The sequence below is a fragment of the Megachile rotundata genome, chromosome 1, assembly GCF_050947335.1.
Source record: "Megachile rotundata isolate GNS110a chromosome 1, iyMegRotu1, whole genome shotgun sequence".
NCBI lineage: Eukaryota > Metazoa > Arthropoda > Insecta > Hymenoptera > Megachilidae > Megachile > Megachile rotundata.
Window position 1 is genome coordinate 3,803,371 of NC_134983.1, and position 23,307 is coordinate 3,826,677.

The window sequence follows — 23,307 nt, forward strand, 5'->3', positions numbered from 1 at the left end:
CGAAATAAAATATTATATAAATAAAATTAATAATATGTATTTGTTACTTTTTACAATTACAGCTAATTTATTATACGGCTAATAACATTTCTTGTGAGGTAAGAACACTGCAAAATATCTTACCAGCATTCCAAAGCACTGTATGTACACACATAAAAACAGATATGATCATATTGTGTTATTATTTAAATGCTAAATAATGTCATAATTACATTTTAAAATCATATTATCATTGTGTTGGGGATATACACGGGCCCCTGTTATATGTCTAATATTATACCCTATGTACAGTCATGGCAGCACATAATGTCTCTAGTCAGTAACGTCGTTTGCGCATGTAAGTGTCTACAGACTCCTAGTGAGAAAAAATCCCACAACAGCGCACCACTGTTCGAAATTATGAATTTCTAAACCCGGTCAATGTTGCAGTTCACTACTTGCGTCGGTAGATGGTACCAAAAACGAATTTCTTTTGTTCCAATGCTTATGCTTTGTTCTCATTACTAACTAAAAATTTAGACTTTATTTATGTAATTTTGTAATTATTAAATTTATCAATAAAGCAAATTATACTGTTGCATTTAATGTGAACATTGTAGTTTTTATTAATACATGTTTGCTTAAACATATTTTTTAAATAAAAATATACAATACATAAATTATTCAGATAAATTATTCAAATGTTTTTGACAAGATGACTGTATTAGTGTTACAAATTAATTTTTTGTGTTGAAAATCAAATTTTGATTTGTTAGTTAACTAATACGGTTAGTTAACTAGTATTAGAAATTAATTAAATCTTTTTGCATTTTAATCTTGAATGTTTGAACTATCACAATAATATTTTTTTCATTAACAAATTCATGTTTTAATATCAGAAATTGTAAATAAATTTTTATTTTTTAAATTGTTGAATAAACTTTAAATATCTAATATGTAATACATATATATACGGATGAGGATATTGAAATCTTACCTACAAAACAAGACCGTTTGCAAAGGTCAGCCACGAAATATTTGAAAAACATCCGAAACTGCTGTTGTCGCATATGATACTAAAGCGCGCAAGTGAACAAAAATGTGAATAACTCAGAAAATCGCAAATTACCGCAAGATATCGTTACAGATCCTTGTTCGGGAAGCTCCCAGCTTTCATTTAAGCCTACTTGGTAGGTGAATCGAGGTGAAGATCACAACTTGTATCTTCCATAAACATTAAATATGTCTATGGTTTATATTTCTATCCATATCAATGTTAAAAGTAAACATTTTGTTGTGCAACTTACATAATTATAATACTAAAGTATCATATAAAAAGCTAATAATGCTGGATGAACATAATATTTAATGTTACGCGCACGATCAAAAATTATCGAAAATTTCGAACGCGTGACTCTACGGCGTTTTATAGCGATAGAGTGGATTGGTTGTTTAATAATTGTAAAGTTGTTAACGTTTGAAAATAACAATTTAATATTTAAAACACTTAAATTAGAAAACAAGTTTGTCTATGTGTTGTAAAGTGTTTCCGGGTTCGTGAGTGAGAAAGTAAAACTGTTAAAATTGTAAAGTACGTGAACTGTAAAAATGTTTCTAAGTATGACTGTGTAAATTGTTCAGAAATCGATCTTAACTGTGTGATAGATTTTTCAAGAGTGTTCCTTCAGGATTTGTTTCTAAGCAGGAAAACTACGAAAAGCGAGGTAATGGGGTGACTGTCCTGATTGGCTCTTCTGTATGCCAATAATATTGCTTAAAAAAGGACATCACCCTGCCCCAAGCGCCCTTAGCGCGATCCGTGCGGAGTACGATGTGCCTTGTGGAGGTGGAAAAAGAAAGTGGACGTAAGACAGAATTTCCATTGGGTTGTCAACAAGGGGGCCTGGTTAATGTCTCCTAGGCCCTGTCCTCGGACCCTCAGGAAATTCACATTTATGGCATTGGCAATTAACTGTTGAGACCGTTGAAAGAACTTGGACATACATTCCAAAGCTATTGTAAGAAACGCGATTTCGAATATATACAGTGAAATATTTAAAAAATAATGAACAACATTATGTCAAACTTTGCCCGGAAAAATTGACTTTAAAAAATGTTCAACTTTGGAGGCTTATATCTTCGAAATGGTAATAATAAAATCATTTAAAGTGCGAGAACATTCTGCACAGATTCTTTATAAACTAGTTCCACTAGATAGATTTCAAGAATTGTGATTTTCATTTTTTGACTTTTGTCCACATTTTCGCCGTTTTTCGCCACTGTGCGTCGTACAATTACTCACGATGAACATCGTTTACCCGTAGTAGACGGTATTATATTGATCTACATAAAACAATAAATACAAATAAAATACAGCTATTGCGAATATCAAACTGTTCTATATATACATAATTATATGATACAATTTGAAGGGGAAAATTTTTGTTAAATAATAATCGAAATATAGTATTCAATATAAATTAGATTCCTATGCAAATTAAATTTCATAACAAAAATCGTTCATCTATAATAACGTTTGCTAAATTATAACATTTATTTAATTTTATAATTTTCAATAAGTGTGTCAAATAGGTTTTTGTAGAATCCAAATTCGTAAATTTAGTATTTAATTTTTATTTAGTATCTCCAGTTTTTAAAAAAATTAATTTTGAACTAAAATTGATTCGATTTTAGAAGTGCTTTATGCTTTCACGTTAATAATAAGTAATAATCAATCAGTTCATTTTGCTACGAAAAATACTATAAACTCTTTCAAATAAAATAATATAAATTGTTATTACATTATAAGTATTAATATTTTTAAGTAATTATCATAGTGAAATGCGTCTTTGCTAATATTTTTTAATTTATTTTAAAAGTTAAGAATTTCCGAGAAAATCTAACTTCTACGAACGATAGAAAAATATTTCTGTGAAAGAAAATGTCAAAGATGTTTTGCAGGATTCTTAGCTTTTAAAATAAATTTAAGGATATTAGTGATGATTGACGCGTTTTAAGTGGCCTTTTCACTTTAATTGTTTCTTAAAGATATTGAAATGTTTAATATATATTATAAAAAGTTTTTTCATTTTATACGAGATGGTGAAACAATTTGGTGTCAAAGGAATTGACTGCCTATTATTATGAATTGACAATACATTTTCAAATTTGTAATTTTTGTTTACATTTGATTTTCTAAGAAACTGTAAACAATAGAAAAAACACTTTACTAATGCATATGTAGCGCATAAATATCTGTATAAATTACTAATTAAAATTTCAAAATAGGAAAAAGTTAAGATTTATCGAACGATCATTGTAGATATACAACATCGGCCGTAAACCATATTGTACATTTATTTTATATAAAATATTTGATAAAATTTATTTTTTTCTTATTGAATATCATTATAATCATTACAGAAGCAGCATATTTATAAAGTGCATTTATTAAGCGAAATTAGAAACAGATTTATAGTGTGTTTTTGCTTGTGATTCCCTGTATGTCCAGCAATTAGCCTTCAATGTATGGACCGATCACTATGCCTACAATTGTTTATTATTACTTATTATTGTTGTAAAAAGCTTAGTGTCATATGTATCTCTACTAATTACTATGCAATTCATGGACCGATTAATATGAAAGCTTTTTTTATTTCACAGATTGTAGAGAATGTTTCTGCGGTAGTTTTATTAGTAAAAAATTTGGAATTGAAACTATTTATTGTTAGCTACTGGTATTCCGAAGAACTTATTCTTTGTGTATGTCTAATGAATAATTTACAACCGATGGATCAATCGGAATGAAAAATATTACATATTATATAAAATTACTATACTCGTTTTACTATAACTAATTCTAAAAGAATGTGGGATCGCGGTGGCGTGTGGTTAAAGAGTGAAATCTACAGGTTAATACCTTTCATTAATTACGTTTATTCGAGTAACGATGAAAAAGAGAGTCATAATTAACAATTTCTTTAGCGAATATAAAAATATATGTACGACTGAATTCTATAAGCAAGATGGAGTATATTAGACTTATTGATATCGCAAATTGCAAGACGGTAACTAACTACTTCAGTTACGCGGTTTTATAATGATGTACGCAACGCAAGAAAATAATGCAATTTTATAATGGATCTAGATCCTAACAAAACTGACAGAACAATATTTGGTTAATTATAAAAACTCTAAAATTTGTATTGGACGTGGAACAGTTACTCCTTGTTTTACTCTAGACTAATTAGTTTTATGGCCCTTTTTATCGGAGCACAAATCGGCACCCAAAACCTGATCGTTTAATTGGGGAGCCTGCGTTAGCTGGCTACTAGAACTACCCAATGATGCAAGAATCAAATGACCGACGTGTGACCAACAGGGTTGCAAATTAAAATGGCTCGACTTTATTTATTTATTAAAGTTACCGAAACACCACCCAAAAGACACGGGCTTCAGAGACCAAGCCGCTCAATAATGAGGAGCCTGCGTTAGCTGGCTAATAAACTACCCGGAGCGAACTCCGAGAATCTGACGGCGAGTTAGTAACTCAAAAAAATAAGAAATATATGTGAGTGACTGGAGAGCTCTTCTTTGATGTCTTAGTTCTTTCTGGGGCTGAGCATAGCACTCTCCTTTCGGAGTTTCAGAGACAAGACCGTTTGAACGGGGAGCCTGCGTTAGCTGGCTACTACCCAACGATCGAGTATTCAAATGGCTGATACCCGCTGTCCAGTCAAAACTAAGAATCCTGTAGGTTCTTATCAGTTAAAACTGCTCCAGTTCGTCGCTTCTTAAGAGGTCCGATACGTATCACTTCAACGATTGTTCTACCCTCGCAGCCTCTGCTGCACGCCTTTTTATATCCAGAAAATCATGGGTTTTTCCCGCTCAAAAAGTATTATTATTTTATTACGCTTTATTTAGTAGCAAATATATATTAGTTCGATTAATAAAAATATGCTTTGATTTATTATTAATCAGTTTTTCACAAGGTTTTCTGTTAAATCGGAGTTTTAATGATTTTTAGATACGCGAATTATAAGTGTTTCATTAGAAGAAATAATTAATTACAAACAATACATAAAATAATAGCTAAAAATATAATGCAATTTATAATGGGTTAATAATTAATAATATATATAATATAAATATTTAAATGATAATTTATAATAACTTGCTTTCGAAGTATATCTGCTATCTCTTTCTAACTAACGCGCGCGCCATCGATCGGTGATCTACTTTAACAATGTTGCACGCGTGATCTACCCCTGACTATTAGCGCGCGAATTTTTATGGTGCGGTCGGTAATTTGCGGTCGATAATAGAATGAAAAGATGTGTAAGTTAGAATGGTTTTTTACATAACCGAAAACGTTCGACTCGAATGTTGTACACAATGCCTATCTACGGTTCGAAATTTAACCGTTTATGGAAGACGGTACGGTACGAGAACGCGTGTTTGTGACGCTTCAACGGTTTACGATGTTATTGTCCCCGACACTTTTTCTATCCGGTATTTACGACTGTCTCTCAAGACTTGGTCGAGAACCAGACAGTTGACTCTAGGATATACAAAAAAAAAAAATCGTGTTCAGGAACTTTGAAGGATTCCTTTGTATCGGAAATCGGCGAAATGCGTGGCTAACGGTACTTGTTACGACAATAATCGGAAAAATACTTTGACGAAATTTTCGGCACTTTCTCGCGATCCTTTCTTAACGATTATATTTGGTCATTTTTCTAGCGTTCTTTATTACGAATTTTCCCTTTTGCGGCCCCACGTTGGGCATCAATTTGCTACGCAGTAATTTGCCGCACGGCTAGCTCGGCGTTGCCCGCAACCCCGCCTCACTCGCGAATACTCTTACGGTATTACGCGCGCTTTGTTCTCTCTCTAGACTCTAGACTCTAGACGGTTCTTACTGGTGACTTACTCTACAATCGGTCATGAAAATATTCGGACACCACTATAGTTTTGATTATTACAGTCCGTGCTTCAGAAGTGTATACAATAGGAACAAAAAAAGGGTTTACATATGTTACTATGCAGTGTGTAGTTAACAAAAATATAAGAGATATTTAATATTTATTTCTGGAACTGACTGAAATAATGTTTGTAAACATATTCATACTATGTACAGAGTACGTTATAGATCGAATATTTGTCAGTCTTGTTCAAAATTTATGTGAAATGGGACGCAAAAGTGTGAATACGTCGTTTAATATGCGTCAATTAGTAATTTTTCATCGGGAAAAAGGAAAATCAATTCGTAAAATTGCGGATTTATTAAACATTGGTAAGAGCACGATGTGGGATATTGTGCGATGTGATAAAAATGAAAATAGAATTGAATCTATCCCTCAAAGCGGACGCAAACCGATCCTCAATACTCGGGACGAACGCTTGATAATTAGGAGAATCAAATGTGATCCTCGGATAAGTGCTCCAAAGTTAGCAGCTGAATTAAATAATGACGGTGGAATATCAGTGCATCCGGAAAACATAAGAGTGTTACGATCAGAGGGCTATAATGGAGGAATAGCTCGAAAAAAAGCCGTATATTAACGCGAACAACAGAAAGAAGAGACTGACTTTTGCAAAAAACTATATTTCAAAAGAAAATCAGCGGTGGGAAGATGTAATTTTCGCGGACGAGTCCAAGTTTAATATTTTTGGAAGCGATGGAAGGATTAGAGAATGGCGGAAATCGAAAGAAGAACTAAATTCGAGACATTTGCAGTCGACTATGAAACACGGTGGTGGTTCTGCGATGGTGTGGGGCTGTATTTCGGCCCATGGAGTAGGTGAATTAGTTTTTATCGACGACATCCTCGATAAAAATAGGTATCTGCACATTTTGCAAAACAATTTTAAAAAAAGTGCTGATAATATGGGACTACAAAGTGGGATAAAATTTTATCAGGATAACGATCCAAAGCATAAATTGCGTATTGTGCAAGAATTCTCATTATACACTTGCAAGAATGTCCTCCACCCACCACCGCAATCGCCAGATTTAAATCCCATTGAAAATTTATGGGATGAATTAGATCGTCGAATTCGAACAACCCCATAAACACAAAAGATCAACTAAAAAGACGTCTGCAAGAAGAATGGTTACGTATTGGGCAAGATTATTTAAAAAAAATAATTTGTAATATGCCAACGCGATTACGGCATGTCATAAAGCGTATGGGATATCCAACAATATATTAATTTTTAAAAACAAGATTTATATATAGTATTATAAACATAGTTTTGATAGTGTTTGAATATTTTCGTGACATGAAAATAAGCATACTTACCATTTTTGTTTAATTATTTTTGTAAACGCTAATCGTAAATAAATATCTTTTATATTTTTGTTAACTACACACTGCATAGTAACATATGTAAATCCTTTTTTTGTCCCTATTGTATACACTTCTGAAGTACGGACTATAATAGTCAAAACAATAGTGGTGTTCGAATATTTTCGTGACTGACTGTATGACCCTTTCGGTCTCCCGAGGAGGCTGCTTGTGACGGGTATAAAATACCACGTCACACATGTTAGATATATAGCATTATCCTCGGATACAGCGCAAAATTAAAAATATATGCCGGAATGAAAGATATCTTTATGTTTGTTTGTGATAGACTGAGTTTGTCAATTAATAGACTATAAAAAAATTACGAAACACTGAATGTACACGCTATTTCTGTAAGTTGCTTGTATGAATTAATTATAAATTACTTGCATCATATTTGTAAATATATTAATTGTATTACGATTTGGCGACCTAATATACTGCATACACATAACTGCATCAACATGTTCATTAAAACTATGTGAAAACTAGTAGAAGAATTAGAGAAACTGTGGACTTTCTAATAAAAGGAAATGATTTATTTTATTGCATTTGATGAAGTTGGAATATATTCAATATCCTATTTAGTAAAGAAATAAGTTTTTTTAACTGTTGTTGCGTATATCTTTAAATAGAAATAAAATATAATCATTTTTTATCTTTCAGTATATTTTGAGATTATTACTATTTTTTATAAAAATTTTGTATGTCATATTTTCGATTTATATTCTCAAGAGAAATTAACAACTTAGTGGTTTCAGTCTCTATAATATGTTAAAGACAAAAATTTTATAAAAATTATATAGATTATGGTATAAGTATTACAAACTGTGTTTAGCTTTATTAATATTTTTAATGATCGTTATTAATGTTTCCATTAAATTTTATTTTATTTAATTTTAATATATTAAATCCAGTAATTAAAACATCTTATTCAACATAATATACATAACATGCATATATATGTCTATATGTATAATATTTAAATTGGTTTTTGATATTGTGTAGTTGTAATAAAAGCGAGTCTAATTATGATTTGAAGAATTACACAAGTTCGTGATATTTATCTAATAATAATAATTGACATATTATAAATCACCGATCTTAAACTCGATATATTATAATAAAAGAATTTAATTCACATAGGTTCAATGTTCTAATTATGTCATACCTTCGTTATAATTAAATGCAATATTAAGTCTTGTTTATATTTCGTTCGCTGGTTTATTACAATAGAATTATAAAATAAATGTATTATCCGTTACATTTATGGATGTATTATGCACATTAAATCATAAATTGTAGGTATAAAATAATAAATTGTTCTAGCAGATATACAAAGAAAAGAATTCATATTAAGAATAACAGTATCGATCTATCATTAAGAATACTATGTCAATGATACATTTACAAACTACAATGATACTTATAAAATAATAGAAAATTAATTGAACTTATTACATAAAAAAGTACAATACATCCTTTTCCGCTGAAACATGTAATATATGTAACGTGGAATAAGTTAACATATTACTTGCTAATTTTCTTTGTAATTAGCACCAGCGTAAATGTGTAAATTGCAGAAGTTATGTTTCACATTATAAGAAAACGGCGTGAAAAATGATACATTGCCATAAACAAATGGACATCATTATATACTTACTTTCATATAAATATCGTAAATGTTAGTACTCTAAATCTAGTACTGCTTGGAGAATCAAATATGTTGGACATAATACATATTTAAAAGCAGGTTCGGAGCAGTACCAGAAACATATTCATATATTTTTTGAAAAGTTTATTTATCCTAAGAGATATACAAAACAAACATTTCTTTTATAACTGTTATATCCCCTATAATAACACAGAAAATTCTGTCATAATTTTCAATATCTGTTTTTATTAATTATTTCCATCAAATGGATACCTTTGTATCAGTACAATTCATTTTAACCAGCTATGTTAAAATTATGCACATCTGCAAATCAGTATTAAAATATTACAATTTCATATTTTACAGTATTCGTCTTCTAGCTCCCTCTAGAACAGGTTTTTGCTTATATAATCGTACAGTTATCTGTTACATGACAATGTGCAGGGGAGATGAAAAGCTTTATGTCGAAAAGTAGTGGTTACCTGCTGAGCCAAATCAAGGTGCAAGTCAGTCTGACTGTTAACGAAGCCTCTTGTATATTCATTTTGCATACCATTGTTGGCCACGAAACTTAAATCTGTATTACTTAGCCTGATTTTTTCATTTTTTTTTGTTATTTTTGTTTATTTTGGTATGCATCATACACACTTGGCTCTAATCTCAATCCTTAAGATCTGTACATACTAGAATCTAGGAATGTTAACATTACAAGAAACCACAATAATTTATTATAATACAGCCTGCTGTACACCAGATGACTCGAGGCAGTACAAGAGACGCTCTATCTTACTTTTGTAAAGAATGAACGGAATCACATGATTCTGAAAGGATTTAACGTATTCCATTTATTGGAAAAATGAATATGAGAGGGAGGGTAACGATGGTAAGGGCAGGGACCACTTCAATCAGCTAAAACTCAAAGTACAATTATACTTTAATTTGTCTTTAACGACTGTTATTGATTTTGATAAGAACAAAAATTCGTTATTTTACACCACTACAAAAACAAAAAAGAATTGCGATTATAATTATAAAGATAAGATAAAATTGAAATTTTTATCAGTTTCATAAAACAAATTGGATGGTTTTAATCCGTCACGTTTCTATGAGTAGTCACTCGTTTTTCCATGTCAAAGTGCTTTGTAATACCACTGCTCCATGGCTGGGTTGTCGTCCCAATTTTGATTTAGGAAAAATGTGAATTAGATACTCATATCGATTTCAATCACTTATTAGCTATAAGGCTCGATCTCATGGTTTAGAATACATTGTTAGTGGAAACTATCACATGTTGGCGCAGATGTAGAATCGAAGTTGCATTAAAGTATATACTTATCCTAAATACTTACAACTATACGACACATACTTAAATCAATTACACTCATACAAAGCAGCCCCTTGCCCCACCTGCGACAGATTTGATTTAAAGAAATATTCTGTACAAGGATATACAATAAGTCTTCTTACACTGGCAGCGAATGAACTGAACTGATAAATATCAAACTACTTTGAATGATACCGCCCAACTATGGAGCCGCCGTATCCTGGTTTTACAATGATTACGTTAGTTTGTAACATAGTCTGGAGACGTGTCAACAATGATTGAGCCCCTGCGCCTTCCACCTGATAGAAAGTGGGCACCGTATCTTTTTATTCTGCTATCCTACGCCATTTTACATGTTACTATCAATATGTTAAAATACAAATGTCACTCATACAAATATTCTCTCGCACTTCTCATACATACAATTTTAAAATAATTATTATAATCGCGGGTATTTAATTATTATTGTAAATAATCGGGGACTGGTGATTAGTTATTTGTTTTCCTAGTAGTGTAAGTACGCTCACGCTAAGATCAATGGTACGTACAGTAGGTGAGGTATGCTTTCAGGATCAAGGACACGGGGTGATAGATGAAATTTTATCATGTATCCGTTATTCATCATCATCTTTATACTCTTCTTCACTGTCACTTTTTACAGTATTCGCTGGTACTCCTACTACAGGTGCACCGTCCTTCATTTTCTTTTTGTACGCAGTCATTTCCTACAATAGAACATATATATATTATATGAATTAGAAAAAAATTTATAAAATTTTGAAGTTAATTAAAACCTACAACTTCTAAACGCTTACTGCCTCTTTTGTTAAGTTTTTATAAAGATTATATTACCTCTTTTAAAAAATAAATGTTTTATACAGTTTAGTTAATTTTTGTTTTGGTTTCATATTTTAGCAGACGCAAACTAATAGCTCATAGTATAGTCAAAATAAAAGATCATGTTTTATGTAGAAATTAGGATTGTGGGTCATAGTACCACTTCCTCCATGTTAAGAATTCTTAGTGTGTAATAAGATCATAGAATCTGATATACATATGTAACGTACTCTTTCATATCGAGCTTTGTCTTTTTCTGCCATAGCCTCATATTTAGATTTGGTTTCAGGATCTGCATCTGACCATTTTTTACCAAGTTCTTTAGCGATATCGCCCACTCCAAACTCTGGATTTAGCATCTTTACCTTTCCACGTTCATCACTGCAGAACCAAAAGAAGGCAGACCTGCAAAACAACAATATTTTCAAAACTGCATAGTACCAAAAGGAAATCAATAATTGAAATTAACTGATAACATAAGATTTGTTATATTAAATTTACTACTTACAGCGATCTTTTCGGAGCATTGAGATCTTTAATATGTTTGCGTTTCTTGCCTCTACCTTTGCTCTCGCCTTTCGGTGGTGTATAATTCTGCATTTCCGCGTCATATCTCTTTTTATCTTTTTCTGCCATTTCATGAAAACGTTTTTTCTCTTTATCTGACATAGTCTATAATAATAAAGCACAAAATATTATAATTATGAAAAGAAAACACATAAATTCATTTCATTTTATGATATGTATGTTCGTTAACTTTTTAATTCGTATGTATTTTCTGCCAGTGTATGTATACTCAAAAGTAAAATAATGTAATAATTTTTAAAACATAAATATATAAGCATATTTATAAACGTGCAGCAAATTAATAAATATATTAAACGATTGGAGAAAAGGGTCTAGATAAAATATATGAGAAAATGTTGAAACCTCATGCCAAAGTGTATTAAATCCACTTTAAAAACAAATGGCATTTTACATGTTTCTCTTATAAATTTCTTATTATCGCAAAAATCATTTTATTCTACTTCGTCTCATAGTGTAAGTAATATTAAATCTGTATCTTGATCCAAAGCTTTTATGTCTTCAATTTATTGTTGTATAAAGTTTGAAAAGTGTGATTTAATATACTTCGGTACTGGAGTTCAGACGTATATAAATTTATGTATGAAAAATTTATAATGATACAGGGGCAACTTCATTTTTTTTAATTTTATTTGTTACATCTTTTAGCTTTATGAAACGCAGAAACTACAGAAATATAGAAAATTTAATTAAAAAAATGGAATTGCTCCATTTTCATTATAAGGAAGAAACGAAACATTTCCAATAATACTGCACAAATTAAATGTCAAATTAGACTGAGAATACCTGTAATATCTAAATCTGTTTTTACCACCTTTGTTGAACCGCGACTGCTTATGGAATAAATACTTTGACTACTGTCTATATCAAAATGGATACACAACTGAATTTTATAGAACTATGCGTGTCCAGACTTGGTTAAGCGCATTGGAGCAACTGTAATTATTTCAGGTATTTCAAAGTTTTGAAATTTGAAAATATGAGGAATTTGGAAGCTTGAAAATATGAGGAATTTGGAAGCTTGAAAATTTGAGGAATTTGGAAATTTGATAAAACGGCAACTTAGTAGCCTTGGAAACCTGAAAATCTGAAAATGGGGAAAAATTTGAAAATTTGGAAACTTATTCATTTGTTAATTAGAACTTCTAGAACTTTTAATAGTTAGAAATATGAAAATTTGTATCTTTAAAAATTTGAAGTATATTAATAGTTATAGGAAAACACTGCATAGAATGAAGTTTTATTCCTGTTCTAAGAATTTTTACTACGTATGAATTTCTTTTTTGAGATATACAACTGTTCTTTGAGGAAATATTTTAGTTATGCCTGGTATTAGCACACGAAGTACAGGATGATGATAACATAGCTTTACTTTTTTACAAACTATGTTTACCTTTTTGTGACATAGTTTGCAAGTTTTCATTTTCGCGAAAGAAAATTACCCTTCACTTCCACATATTATTTCTGTGGAAAAAATGATTTTCAATAATAGATTGTGTAAAATTTTTCTAAATATTTTATGAACCCCTTATTCAGTAGTTAAAGTGTTAATTGGTATCGAATGGGGCATATGATATGATAGCGGTGGTAAATTCATATTACACAGGGTGACAAGGGGTTGTCTTTCATGAACGATAAGTTATGACGAACAAAGAGTTCGGATAAATCGATCGGTGAAAACAAAATTAAAATGTAAAAACGATGTAAAAATTACCGAGTTCGTTTTCACACAAATTATCTGTCTTTTATTTATCTATACAAATGTCTCTTAAATTATTTGGTATTCCAAAAATGTTTTAAACTATTTTAAATAAATATGTCTTATCTAAATAGACACATTTTCAAAATTTAATGGTAATTATTATTTTTATAAACAAAACTGCATTTTTTTTTATATAGATTCATTCTTCGGAATATTCCAACTAAAAGGTAGTAAGGTACGATGTAAAAAGTATCAATAATTTATAAAATATTCTAAGTTTTCCGTGATTGTAAAATAATTTCACAAAATGCTACCTTTTCAAGAACGTACTTTTTGTAAAAAAAATCTAAAGTTTCATTTACAGAAACAAAGTTTATTAGGAAATTTTCGAGGAGGACTAAGTCTCTAACTAAATAGGATTTGTACAAGTTCTATTTAATATATTTTTTGAAAAATGAAATGATTGCGTAATTAAAATGTAACAGTTAAGAATATAGTAAAGTAAGTTGTACATAATACAAAAAATTAAAATGAAAAATGTACAAAAAGCAAGATCTATATAAAAATAATTAAAAACAGAAAATCGCTTTCATCAATCATGATAAAATTTTTTCTGCTATAAAAAATTGTATACATATATTTAAAAATGAGGTATCTTGTGAAAGGAAGTAATAAAATTTTGCAGCTGCTGAAGGCAACATTTCGGTAAGACAACGCGAGGTCAACGTCTTTAATCCTTCTAAAGACCACCTGGTCTGAAGTCTAGAAGGGGAAAGTACAGAAAGTGTCTCTTTTCGAAGGGTAGCATGATCACCAGATGTTGGTGTAGCACCTGTTCAAAACGACGATGTTTCATATTTCCAAATTACTCCACTAAAAGGTATATATATGAATGTTTTTATCCATCGAATAATATATAACATAACGTAAAATACAGTTATCGGAAGTTTGAATACTTTAAAATATGAATTCTTTAATTATTTTGCTTTATTGTGCAATATTGTTACTGAACCAAGATTTTTTTCAATACTCATCTCGAAGACAAAAAATAAATATTTGAGAAGTTTTCTATTCGATGAATATAACATAATTTGAATATTTTCTAACTAGACACTAATTCCCTTAACTAGGGTTAATCTAAGGTCTTGGAAGACCCTAGGTCTGTAAAGTGAAAGTCTAAGATTACGAGGGATTTTCAGAAAATTATTTTTTCTAGAGAAGTCTACTGTATTAAGATTTGACCTTAAAGATAAAAATATACTGAATTACGATTAAATAAATGGTAAACATTAATTATGTTCTATAATCTCTGGTGAAAGTACTTGAATACGTCGTACTATAGTTCGCACTTACGAGGATTCTAATAGTTTTTACTTCGAGAATCTAAGCTGTACTTAACAACTGCTTAAACTAGATTGAACTTAAGCCCGTTAAAACAAAAATGAATTCTAATTGAAAGCAATATACCCATACTTATTCGTCGTAAAACTAACGTTGGCATTCTGTCTAGTTTTCACTGTTTTCTATTTAGAAAATAACTGAAAATATTAACTTGAATATTCTGCATTCTATCTAATTTTATAATAGTAAATTCTTTTAAATGTTATACGAATAAGATGCAAAGAAAACGAATTTAAGGTGTTGGAAGACCAACTCGTCCAAACAAATAAGATAGCAAACACTACAGACTCATCCCCAACAAATATACTAATCGAAACGATTTCTACTCCTTACTCATCCTGGACCTCGCACCCGTCCTGAGTCACACTGTCCCTTGACCACCGTCCCTACCTCAACCTATCTCCAGCAATAGTATATATAAACCTCGCAATGTTCAGAAAGGTTCAGAAAGAGTCTAGTACTTATTGTTAATTGACCCAATAAAGTTGTTCGAGTTTTCGTAAAATAAAGTGTGTTGTCAATTCTCCTGGAATCCAACAAAGAAGTTAAAGAACGGATTTGTAATCATTAACCAGTTAAGTGTGTTTGACGACTATATCCGTCATGAAGATGTGGCAGAATTTGCCACATGCGTAAAAATTTTGTTACAATTTGATATTTAAATTGTAATTTTGGCGAAAACTAAATTATATTCGTGAATTGTAATATGTTTAAAATGTTTAGAGGTCAACATGAAATGAAATAAACAAATAAAAAGTGTAAATGATTTGAGATGGACTCACAAATTCTTGTGAACTAACTCGTCATCGCTTGATTATCGCGACACACACTAGTACGCGCTTTGCAGAAAGATCGTCACAGTTAACTGGTTAATATTGAATATGCAAAATCTTATTATACTATGTATTTAAGGAACGACGAGTTATAACCGGTTCCGATACTAATCTTGTAATTAATACTAAGTATTGTTAACATGATAACGTTTAACTAGTGCTATAGATGGAATTCAGTAGAGAATTCAGATTATCAAAAGGATCAAGTGCAATTTAGATATCGATGATTTGTTAGAAATTGGTTTCGTGTAAATACGAGGTGGCTCTGTGGAATGTAATATTAGATTTCAAGCTTATCTAATTACACAGATCATCACGTATTAAAAACAGATATTGTTACACTAATATCATACAAATGTATTATCTGAAGGTTTCTGGATTTTCAAATTTAAGAATTTCTTATTTCAAAACATTTGTAAATTTGAAAATTTCTACTCAACCTTGAGGATTTGTAATTTCGAAGATCGCTAGATTTATAAATGCATAATTTTGGAATTTCCAAGCTTCAAAGTAATTTTGAACATCTTTAAGATTCTATATTTGGAATTTATAGATGTGAAGCTCTCTACGCTTGGAGGCTCATAAGATTCTTAATTTTTAAATATTAATTTTTAATTTTTAAAAAATGTAATGTTTGCAAATATTTGTCAGATACCACGGACGGTACTAAGTTGTGCGTCCAAAAAATGATTTAAATTTACTTAAATTAATGAATCAATTACGCCATATTGCATGCTACTTTTTCTTTCCTCTTTCACTTTTCCTTCGTGCAAAAATTAGTCGTTGTTTCGTCGTATACCTACTAAAGTAATTGATTACCTCGACTCAAGAATCATATACCCTGCCTATAGCAAAAAGGTAAACCTGTCTCTAATTAATAAATAAATAACATAAAGATTGGGTATACATATGGAGTTTGGGTATACATATTAGGCAAGAAAATATTCTCAAAATAATTCCTGCTCCTTATGCATAGAAAACAATCAAATTTGTGAGATTTCATAAATCAATTTATAACTGACAAAACTGTACTTCGAAGACATAGAGAATTATAAATAGTATCGGTTAGCGTAAAAGTTTATTTGCGATCGAAGAAAGTTGTCTGGTCTTATAATAGTAAAGTCATACAAAACATATGCGTAACAATTAATGTATATGGTAAAATATTAAGCTCTGCATTTTGGATTTGCAAAATGATTAAATTTCTTCGCAATGAATGCATTAAACGTGAAAATTTAAACGCTGTTTTATGAAGGAAAGTTGATACTTTAATAATATGTAAAAATATGTTTTCAAATTATTAATTGTTAATAATAAAATGCGACAAATGATGTTAAAGAATTATGATACAAATATTCAATGACACATGTTTCTAGTAATTCATTTTTAAAATAAAATGGGGTATATCAAATACGAAAAATTATTGTAATATTTCATTCTCCCTTTCAATGGATGATAGTGTTCCAATCAAGTAATCGTCGTATGCAGAGTATATTATGGTGCAAACATGAGTATGAAATCTAAAATGTTTTTATTTAATATGTGTACGAAGTTTCTAGTGGAGATGTTTGTTATGATACAACTCCGTTTTGATTGTCTTTTATACTTTCTCCATTATTTGGTTTAGGATTCTTAAATGATTTTCAGTACTTTAATACCTTCTTACGCCCAATAGTTTAGAGGATTAATTTTCATAAAGAAAATATATATGACTCTATGTAAAAAAAAAATTAACTTGACCTCTTGAATTCTTCAGTCAAAAAAAATTATCTACGTCACATACTTTCTCTTTTATATCACATAATTTTTATATAGTTTTGAACAAAACTTAACCTCTAAAAATATTGCCTTAACAAATGAAACGTTTCATCGTATCTGGTTAAATGAAACACCCTGCATTTGTAACTGGTGAAAATTCGATGTCACTGAGGACTCGAGTTTCTGCGATGAAGGTTTGAGGGATTAAAGTGTAGGATAAGTACTATATTAGTTAGTGCAGTGAAACCGCAGTAACTCGAATATCAAGGGAAAAGATGAACTCTTCAAGTTATGGAGGTTTAATCTTGATAAAGTTTTCGAGTAAGAGAGGTTTAACAAACGGAAATTGGACTTGCGAAGTTTTGTACAAAGGTTAATATTTTTCGAATTGTAGAGACTCAAAGAAAGAATTTCAACCTTCATTATATTCGTATAACGAAGGTTTTGGCATAGATTAAAGTTAAACCTATGTAAGCCGTCTGTGACGGATTCAAGGTTCAATACGTTCGACGTTGTCAACGCAATATCGCGGGATCGATTGCCACTAAATATTCAATCACGCGATATCGCGTGCTGGATCATGGACGGATCAAAAGTAACAGCGTGTAACGATCGATTTCTTTCTTGGAATTGTAAACGAGCATGTAAAGTGAGTGCCGATTAACAAAATCCTCTGGTTGACAAATTTCAGAAAATTTCGATATTTTCTGTATACATGCATTATGAAGGTATCCACTCAAACATTAACTTCTTAATTTAAGGTACGCTTTATAAAAGAATTTCAGAAATTTTATTTTAAAAATTTCATGTAAGGTTACTGTATTTTCATAAGAAATGGATGTAGCACAATAATGTGGTCAGAAATGCGCTTTAACCGGTTTTACCTTGTAATGTACCGTTTGAAAGTTTACCAAAAAGCAACATCATATAAAAAATTTCAGTTCTGTATCTGAACTGAGAGGCCAACTATAAGCGAAACTCGGATTAACCATTTTCATCTCATTGTTCCTATTAGTGGTCCGCAAAAATTTTGAAAAAATTCAAGAACATTGCAGATACAACAAAGTATGTTAGGGAATTTTTCAGATTTTTTTTGTTACAAATGCTAAGGGCGAAAAATAAAAAACTATTGGAAAATGCTAAAACGTAAAAATTTTGCAGGGAAATTTAAGAATGACTACTTTCTTTTCTTCTTACAGTAGAAAGATACTGACATGAATATTATTCTCCGATTCTTTCTGATTTTTTGGTAAAGTACAACATAATGAAAAAAAAATTAAAACCCGAAGAAATCGTCAAAGAAGACGATTGAGAACTGCATTTTCGACTTTCTTTATAAAATAAACGTATTCAATGATTTTTAATACTTTTGTTCGGATGTGATTTAGAGAATTGAGACCAATGTCTCTTTACACTCTTGCTTATTTTTTTACTTGTTATATCCTAGTAATCGATTAATGCATTCATTTTATTAATTGTGTATAACAATTGCTTTTCAAAGAAAAATGATAATATTTTTTCAACGTATCGTTATGCTTCAATCTTCTCTTCGTAGAAATTATTATCTTTGTATTTGTCATCTTATAAACTCATAAATTCTTGACTCATAGGTTAAGAATTATCCTTGTGATACAATAATATAAAACGCTATACAATATTTTTAAATTCTTTTTACAAGAATGTCTTTCTGTTTTAGAAAATGTTTGAGTGAAAGCCTTCATACAGGGTGTTGAGAAATAATCGCATTTATTTAGCACAATATAATACAAAAAATCGAAATATAGTCCCATATCATTTCCCAAAATGATACATAGGGTCGTAGCAATTATTTTTTAACATTAAAATTTCACTTCGCACGCTTCGTCGTCTGTTATTTTTATAACTCTGTACCGATTGGCTGATTATGCCAATTATCAATAATTTACTGCGGCGAAACTATATACCCCATGTAAAAATAGTATTGGATTTCTTTTCTCATGTTTCTGTTTTCTATCACATGGTGCTAAACAAATTCTGTCGTTTTTTAACACACTGTATACAGTAAGTATCAAAATTTGTTGGCATCTGTCAACCCAATAGGTCTTCGTGTTAGGGTACATTCACACTGAACGAGCGAATACTCATCATTCTCTTATATCGGCAAAATTCAAGTATAATCGGACATTCCTTTTCTCCGTTTATAAATTATACAAGTATCTTAATCGTATTCTGTATTCTTTTAGTGTAAATTCACTAAATCGAACGAACGTGATCAAGCAAGATGGACATATATGTACATCAGTGTTACTAGTTCCATAAACGCTATGTTCAATAAACGCTAGTTCAATAAACGAGTATTGACGTATGTACACGAAAATTTTCTCGCTACGCAAACAATTAAAACCTTTCAATCAAAGTCCGAAACATTCAATAAAGTTCGGTCAACGATGCCATTTTTTAACAAAATCCGTACCGTGAAAATAGAGTTATATTTAAAAAAAAAACAAGTGTATACATTAAATGTTAACAAATTCGTTCAAAAATCATTATCAAATAATTGGAATAAAAATATATAGTTCCATTTAAAAAAACAAAACTTGATCTTTACATTCCCTCAAAACAATGCGAAAGAAAGTTTGGTGTCGTAAAAATATTTTTTTGCCTTACCACATAGTTTCATATGTAAAATATATAGTATACAGTTTTACGAGTACATATACACAGTTTTATACATATATATATATATACGAGTTTTGGCATCGTAAATAAGACTGTGTGATTTAAGGCAGAATACGCTGTATAGAGCAACAGCATATTTCGTACACTAAGACGTCTGATATTAAGGTGATTCATTGTATGCGTGAAAAAAACGAGAGAGTGCACAACGCAGAAGTGGCATACTCTTTGGTTTGTATAGCGAGAGAATCACTCTGTTATATTTCCGTCTTGCTCATTCTTGCTCGACAAATCTAGTGGCGGGAAGAGAAGAGATAAGACAGCCACATTGGTTAGGAAAGATTTTGTCTCTTATTGGTTGAATATCTCAGTAAATCAAAAACAAAGTAATTTGCAGCCATTTTGAAAAAAAATTCCAAATATTTTCTTATCCGTGTAAATTACACTTTCTTATTCATGTCGACTCATAAATAACATTTTTTTAAACATAATTAATAAATTAAAATTTTATTTATATATATAGTGATTCCAAAAGATGTACACGCACTTTAACTAGTTATTATGATTATATTTAATTTTGATCAAGGTGTTTACTGACATATTTACAAATCTAATAAAATAAATTAAGCAATGAGTTCTTGAGATTAGTCTTTTCTGTAAGTTGTTTATACATTCGTGTACGTTCGCAAATGTTCGAGTACATTTTTGCGATAATCTGTATATTTACTATACGTGAGTCACCTCAGGTTAGAATTGTTTAGTGTCAAACAATGTATCGTTGTTAGTAACACTTGATTCATTCTCCTTTTATTTTACAATGTTCCTCACTATTTATTTTTTATGATCTTTTTCACAATCTTAACTAAATTTTTTGAATTTCATCTAGGTTCAGTATTCTTCAATTAATATTCAGAATTCTTTAGGCCTGGCGTTAACGGAGTTAAATATTGAGATTATAAACTTAGAATCAATTTTAAATTGCACGCAATTTTCTGTTTTTCTATTTGCTGAACGAATTATTTTATCAAGCAATCACAAGGCTAAAATCTTTCCTGAGTCACATGGCTTTGCGAGCCATGTGAGTGCAGACCCCACACCCATTGGGCGCCGTCCATGTTCTGTTCACAATCAACGAGGACTCACCCCTAAGGCTAGAGACATACGAGTGTTGAAAATGTGTCCCCAGCCTAAATCAGACATGACCAAGTGTCTCCCCGTCGACAACTACACGGGGCCCACTACCAGATGGTCTTTCTCCCCATTATCAGTCAGTCCGTATCCCTACAGATCAGCTTACAAGTTACTACACCATGTTATATTTGGTACAGCACAATAATACAGGCTGAACTTAGGTACAGTAGACTCTCATTATATTGCTAGCCAATCGCATATTTAAATTTAGAAACTTGAAGATTCAGAAAGGTCTACATTCACGAACTCCGGAATTTCAGTATTTGAAGTCTTGAGGATATAGAAATTTTGAAAATGTAAAAATTTGCATATTTTGAAAGAATATGGTTAAGGAATTTTGGGATTGGAGATTTAGTATATTTAAAAATTTGGGAATTAGGTAATGTTCAGAAATTTTCAAATTCAGATGAACATGGAAATTTGAGAATGTGAAAATGTAAAAATTAAAAAATTTGATAATTTCAGAATTTGACAAATTTAAAAAAAGAAATTTAGAAAATGTAGAAAATTTGAGTAATTAAAAATGTTGAGATTTGAGAGTTTAGACAATCTGATAGTTTCTAAATTTAAATATTTGAAAATTTGACAATGTGTAACTTGGTATCGAATGTGGTTTACAATGCAATCACTGGTTCATGCCTATTTTAAACGATTTTCTCATAGTTCTTGAGTATGTAGAATAAAAGTTAACAAAAATTTCTCACCTTCCAACTCATTGCACATTTTTTAGAGAACTCCCTGAAAACGATCTTTTCTTCAGGGTGTTTCTTTTTGTACTCCTGGCGACAGGTTTGCACGAAAAACGCGTATGCCGTCATCCGTCCCCTCGGCTTTGAATCTTTTCCTCTCGGCATATTGTCTCGCTGCTGTAAACTCTGAGCGTTGTTTTGTTGAAGATTATTTTGTTGCGACAATTGTTGTAGCTGGTGCTGTAAACGAAGAAACAAATACAATGGTTATTAAACGACATTCCAATTATCGATAACGTTTCATTCCCGAATTAATACTTTCACTGGATATAATAATTTATTAAGTTCCAATTGAATTAGATAAGGAAGTGACCCTTATAACAAATAAACTAAAATAATAATATATATGATATTTCAGCACTTTGTATTTATAAAATATTAGAACTTGCATATAAATTAAAAATGAAACTGATCACTGTTCGAGCAATAATTGAATAAAAAAGCAAGCACATAGGTAAAATAAATAATTAAATTTATACGAATTATTGATGCAATTCAGGAAATCAAAATTAGTAAACGTGTTTAATCATTTATTTTATCGTCTCTGACGTAAGTAGACTCTTATTATATTACCACGGTCGAAGCTATAGCAACGGAGAATTTTGAAGTCGGCAACACAGAAATTGTATAAAAAAGCTACATCAAAAATTTTTATATTTTTAACCTTTTAAACCTGAAAATATCAGAATTCGAAACTCTGCAAGCTTAAAAGTTTGAAAATTTAATTACCACTTCACAAATTTTTCAGTTATTTAAAATTTGCTACGCAAGTTTAAAATAAAACACGATTGTATAGTAGACTCTTATATTTTCATCGAAGAGATAAAATAACGGAAATAACGCGAGGATATGGTTCAAAAGTGGCGATAGACAAAAGTTTACTGTTTTTATTCATGATAATTTTTGAGCTACGGTATATTTAAAAAATGTGTAAAGACATTTAGACTAAAATAAAAACATCGCACGCTTAATTTTGTTTCTTTTCTCATAAAGGCCACTTCCTCGTATTACTTAATTTCAATTTGGACTATTTTGACTTTATCTGATAAGAAACGAAAATTCGCGAAGTCATTCTCGCCTTATACCGGCGTCGCAAGATTTAAGTTCATGTTTCAATTTTCATATGCATAAATTCTTTTATATTTTGCATCTTAACCTGTTCAGCACAAGATAATATAACTTGTACCGATAAAATACTGAATAATTTCCAGCACACGCAAAGAACGTGTTTTTCAAGTTTCGCTATTTAAATCGCCGTCCTCTTAATACCTTTGTGTAAATCAATGA

At 30.5% G+C, this 23,307-nt stretch overlaps 1 protein-coding gene across 1 annotated transcript in view; it reads right to left on the reverse strand.

The window, feature by feature from the left end:
* Positions 1-9,114: 9,114 nt before the first annotated feature.
* LOC100876876 (Dorsal switch protein 1) overlaps positions 9,115-23,307 on the reverse strand; it is a 38,731-nt gene continuing 24,538 nt past the window's right edge. The window contains exons 2-5 of the mRNA XM_012288157.2: positions 21,976-22,200; positions 11,655-11,818; positions 11,377-11,551; positions 9,115-11,034 (exon numbers count right to left, since the gene is read on the reverse strand). Coding sequence (XP_012143547.1) covers positions 10,924-11,034; positions 11,377-11,551; positions 11,655-11,818; positions 21,976-22,200 — 675 coding nt within the window. The 3' untranslated portion in view covers positions 9,115-10,923. The remainder of the gene's footprint in view (positions 11,035-11,376; positions 11,552-11,654; positions 11,819-21,975; positions 22,201-23,307) is intronic.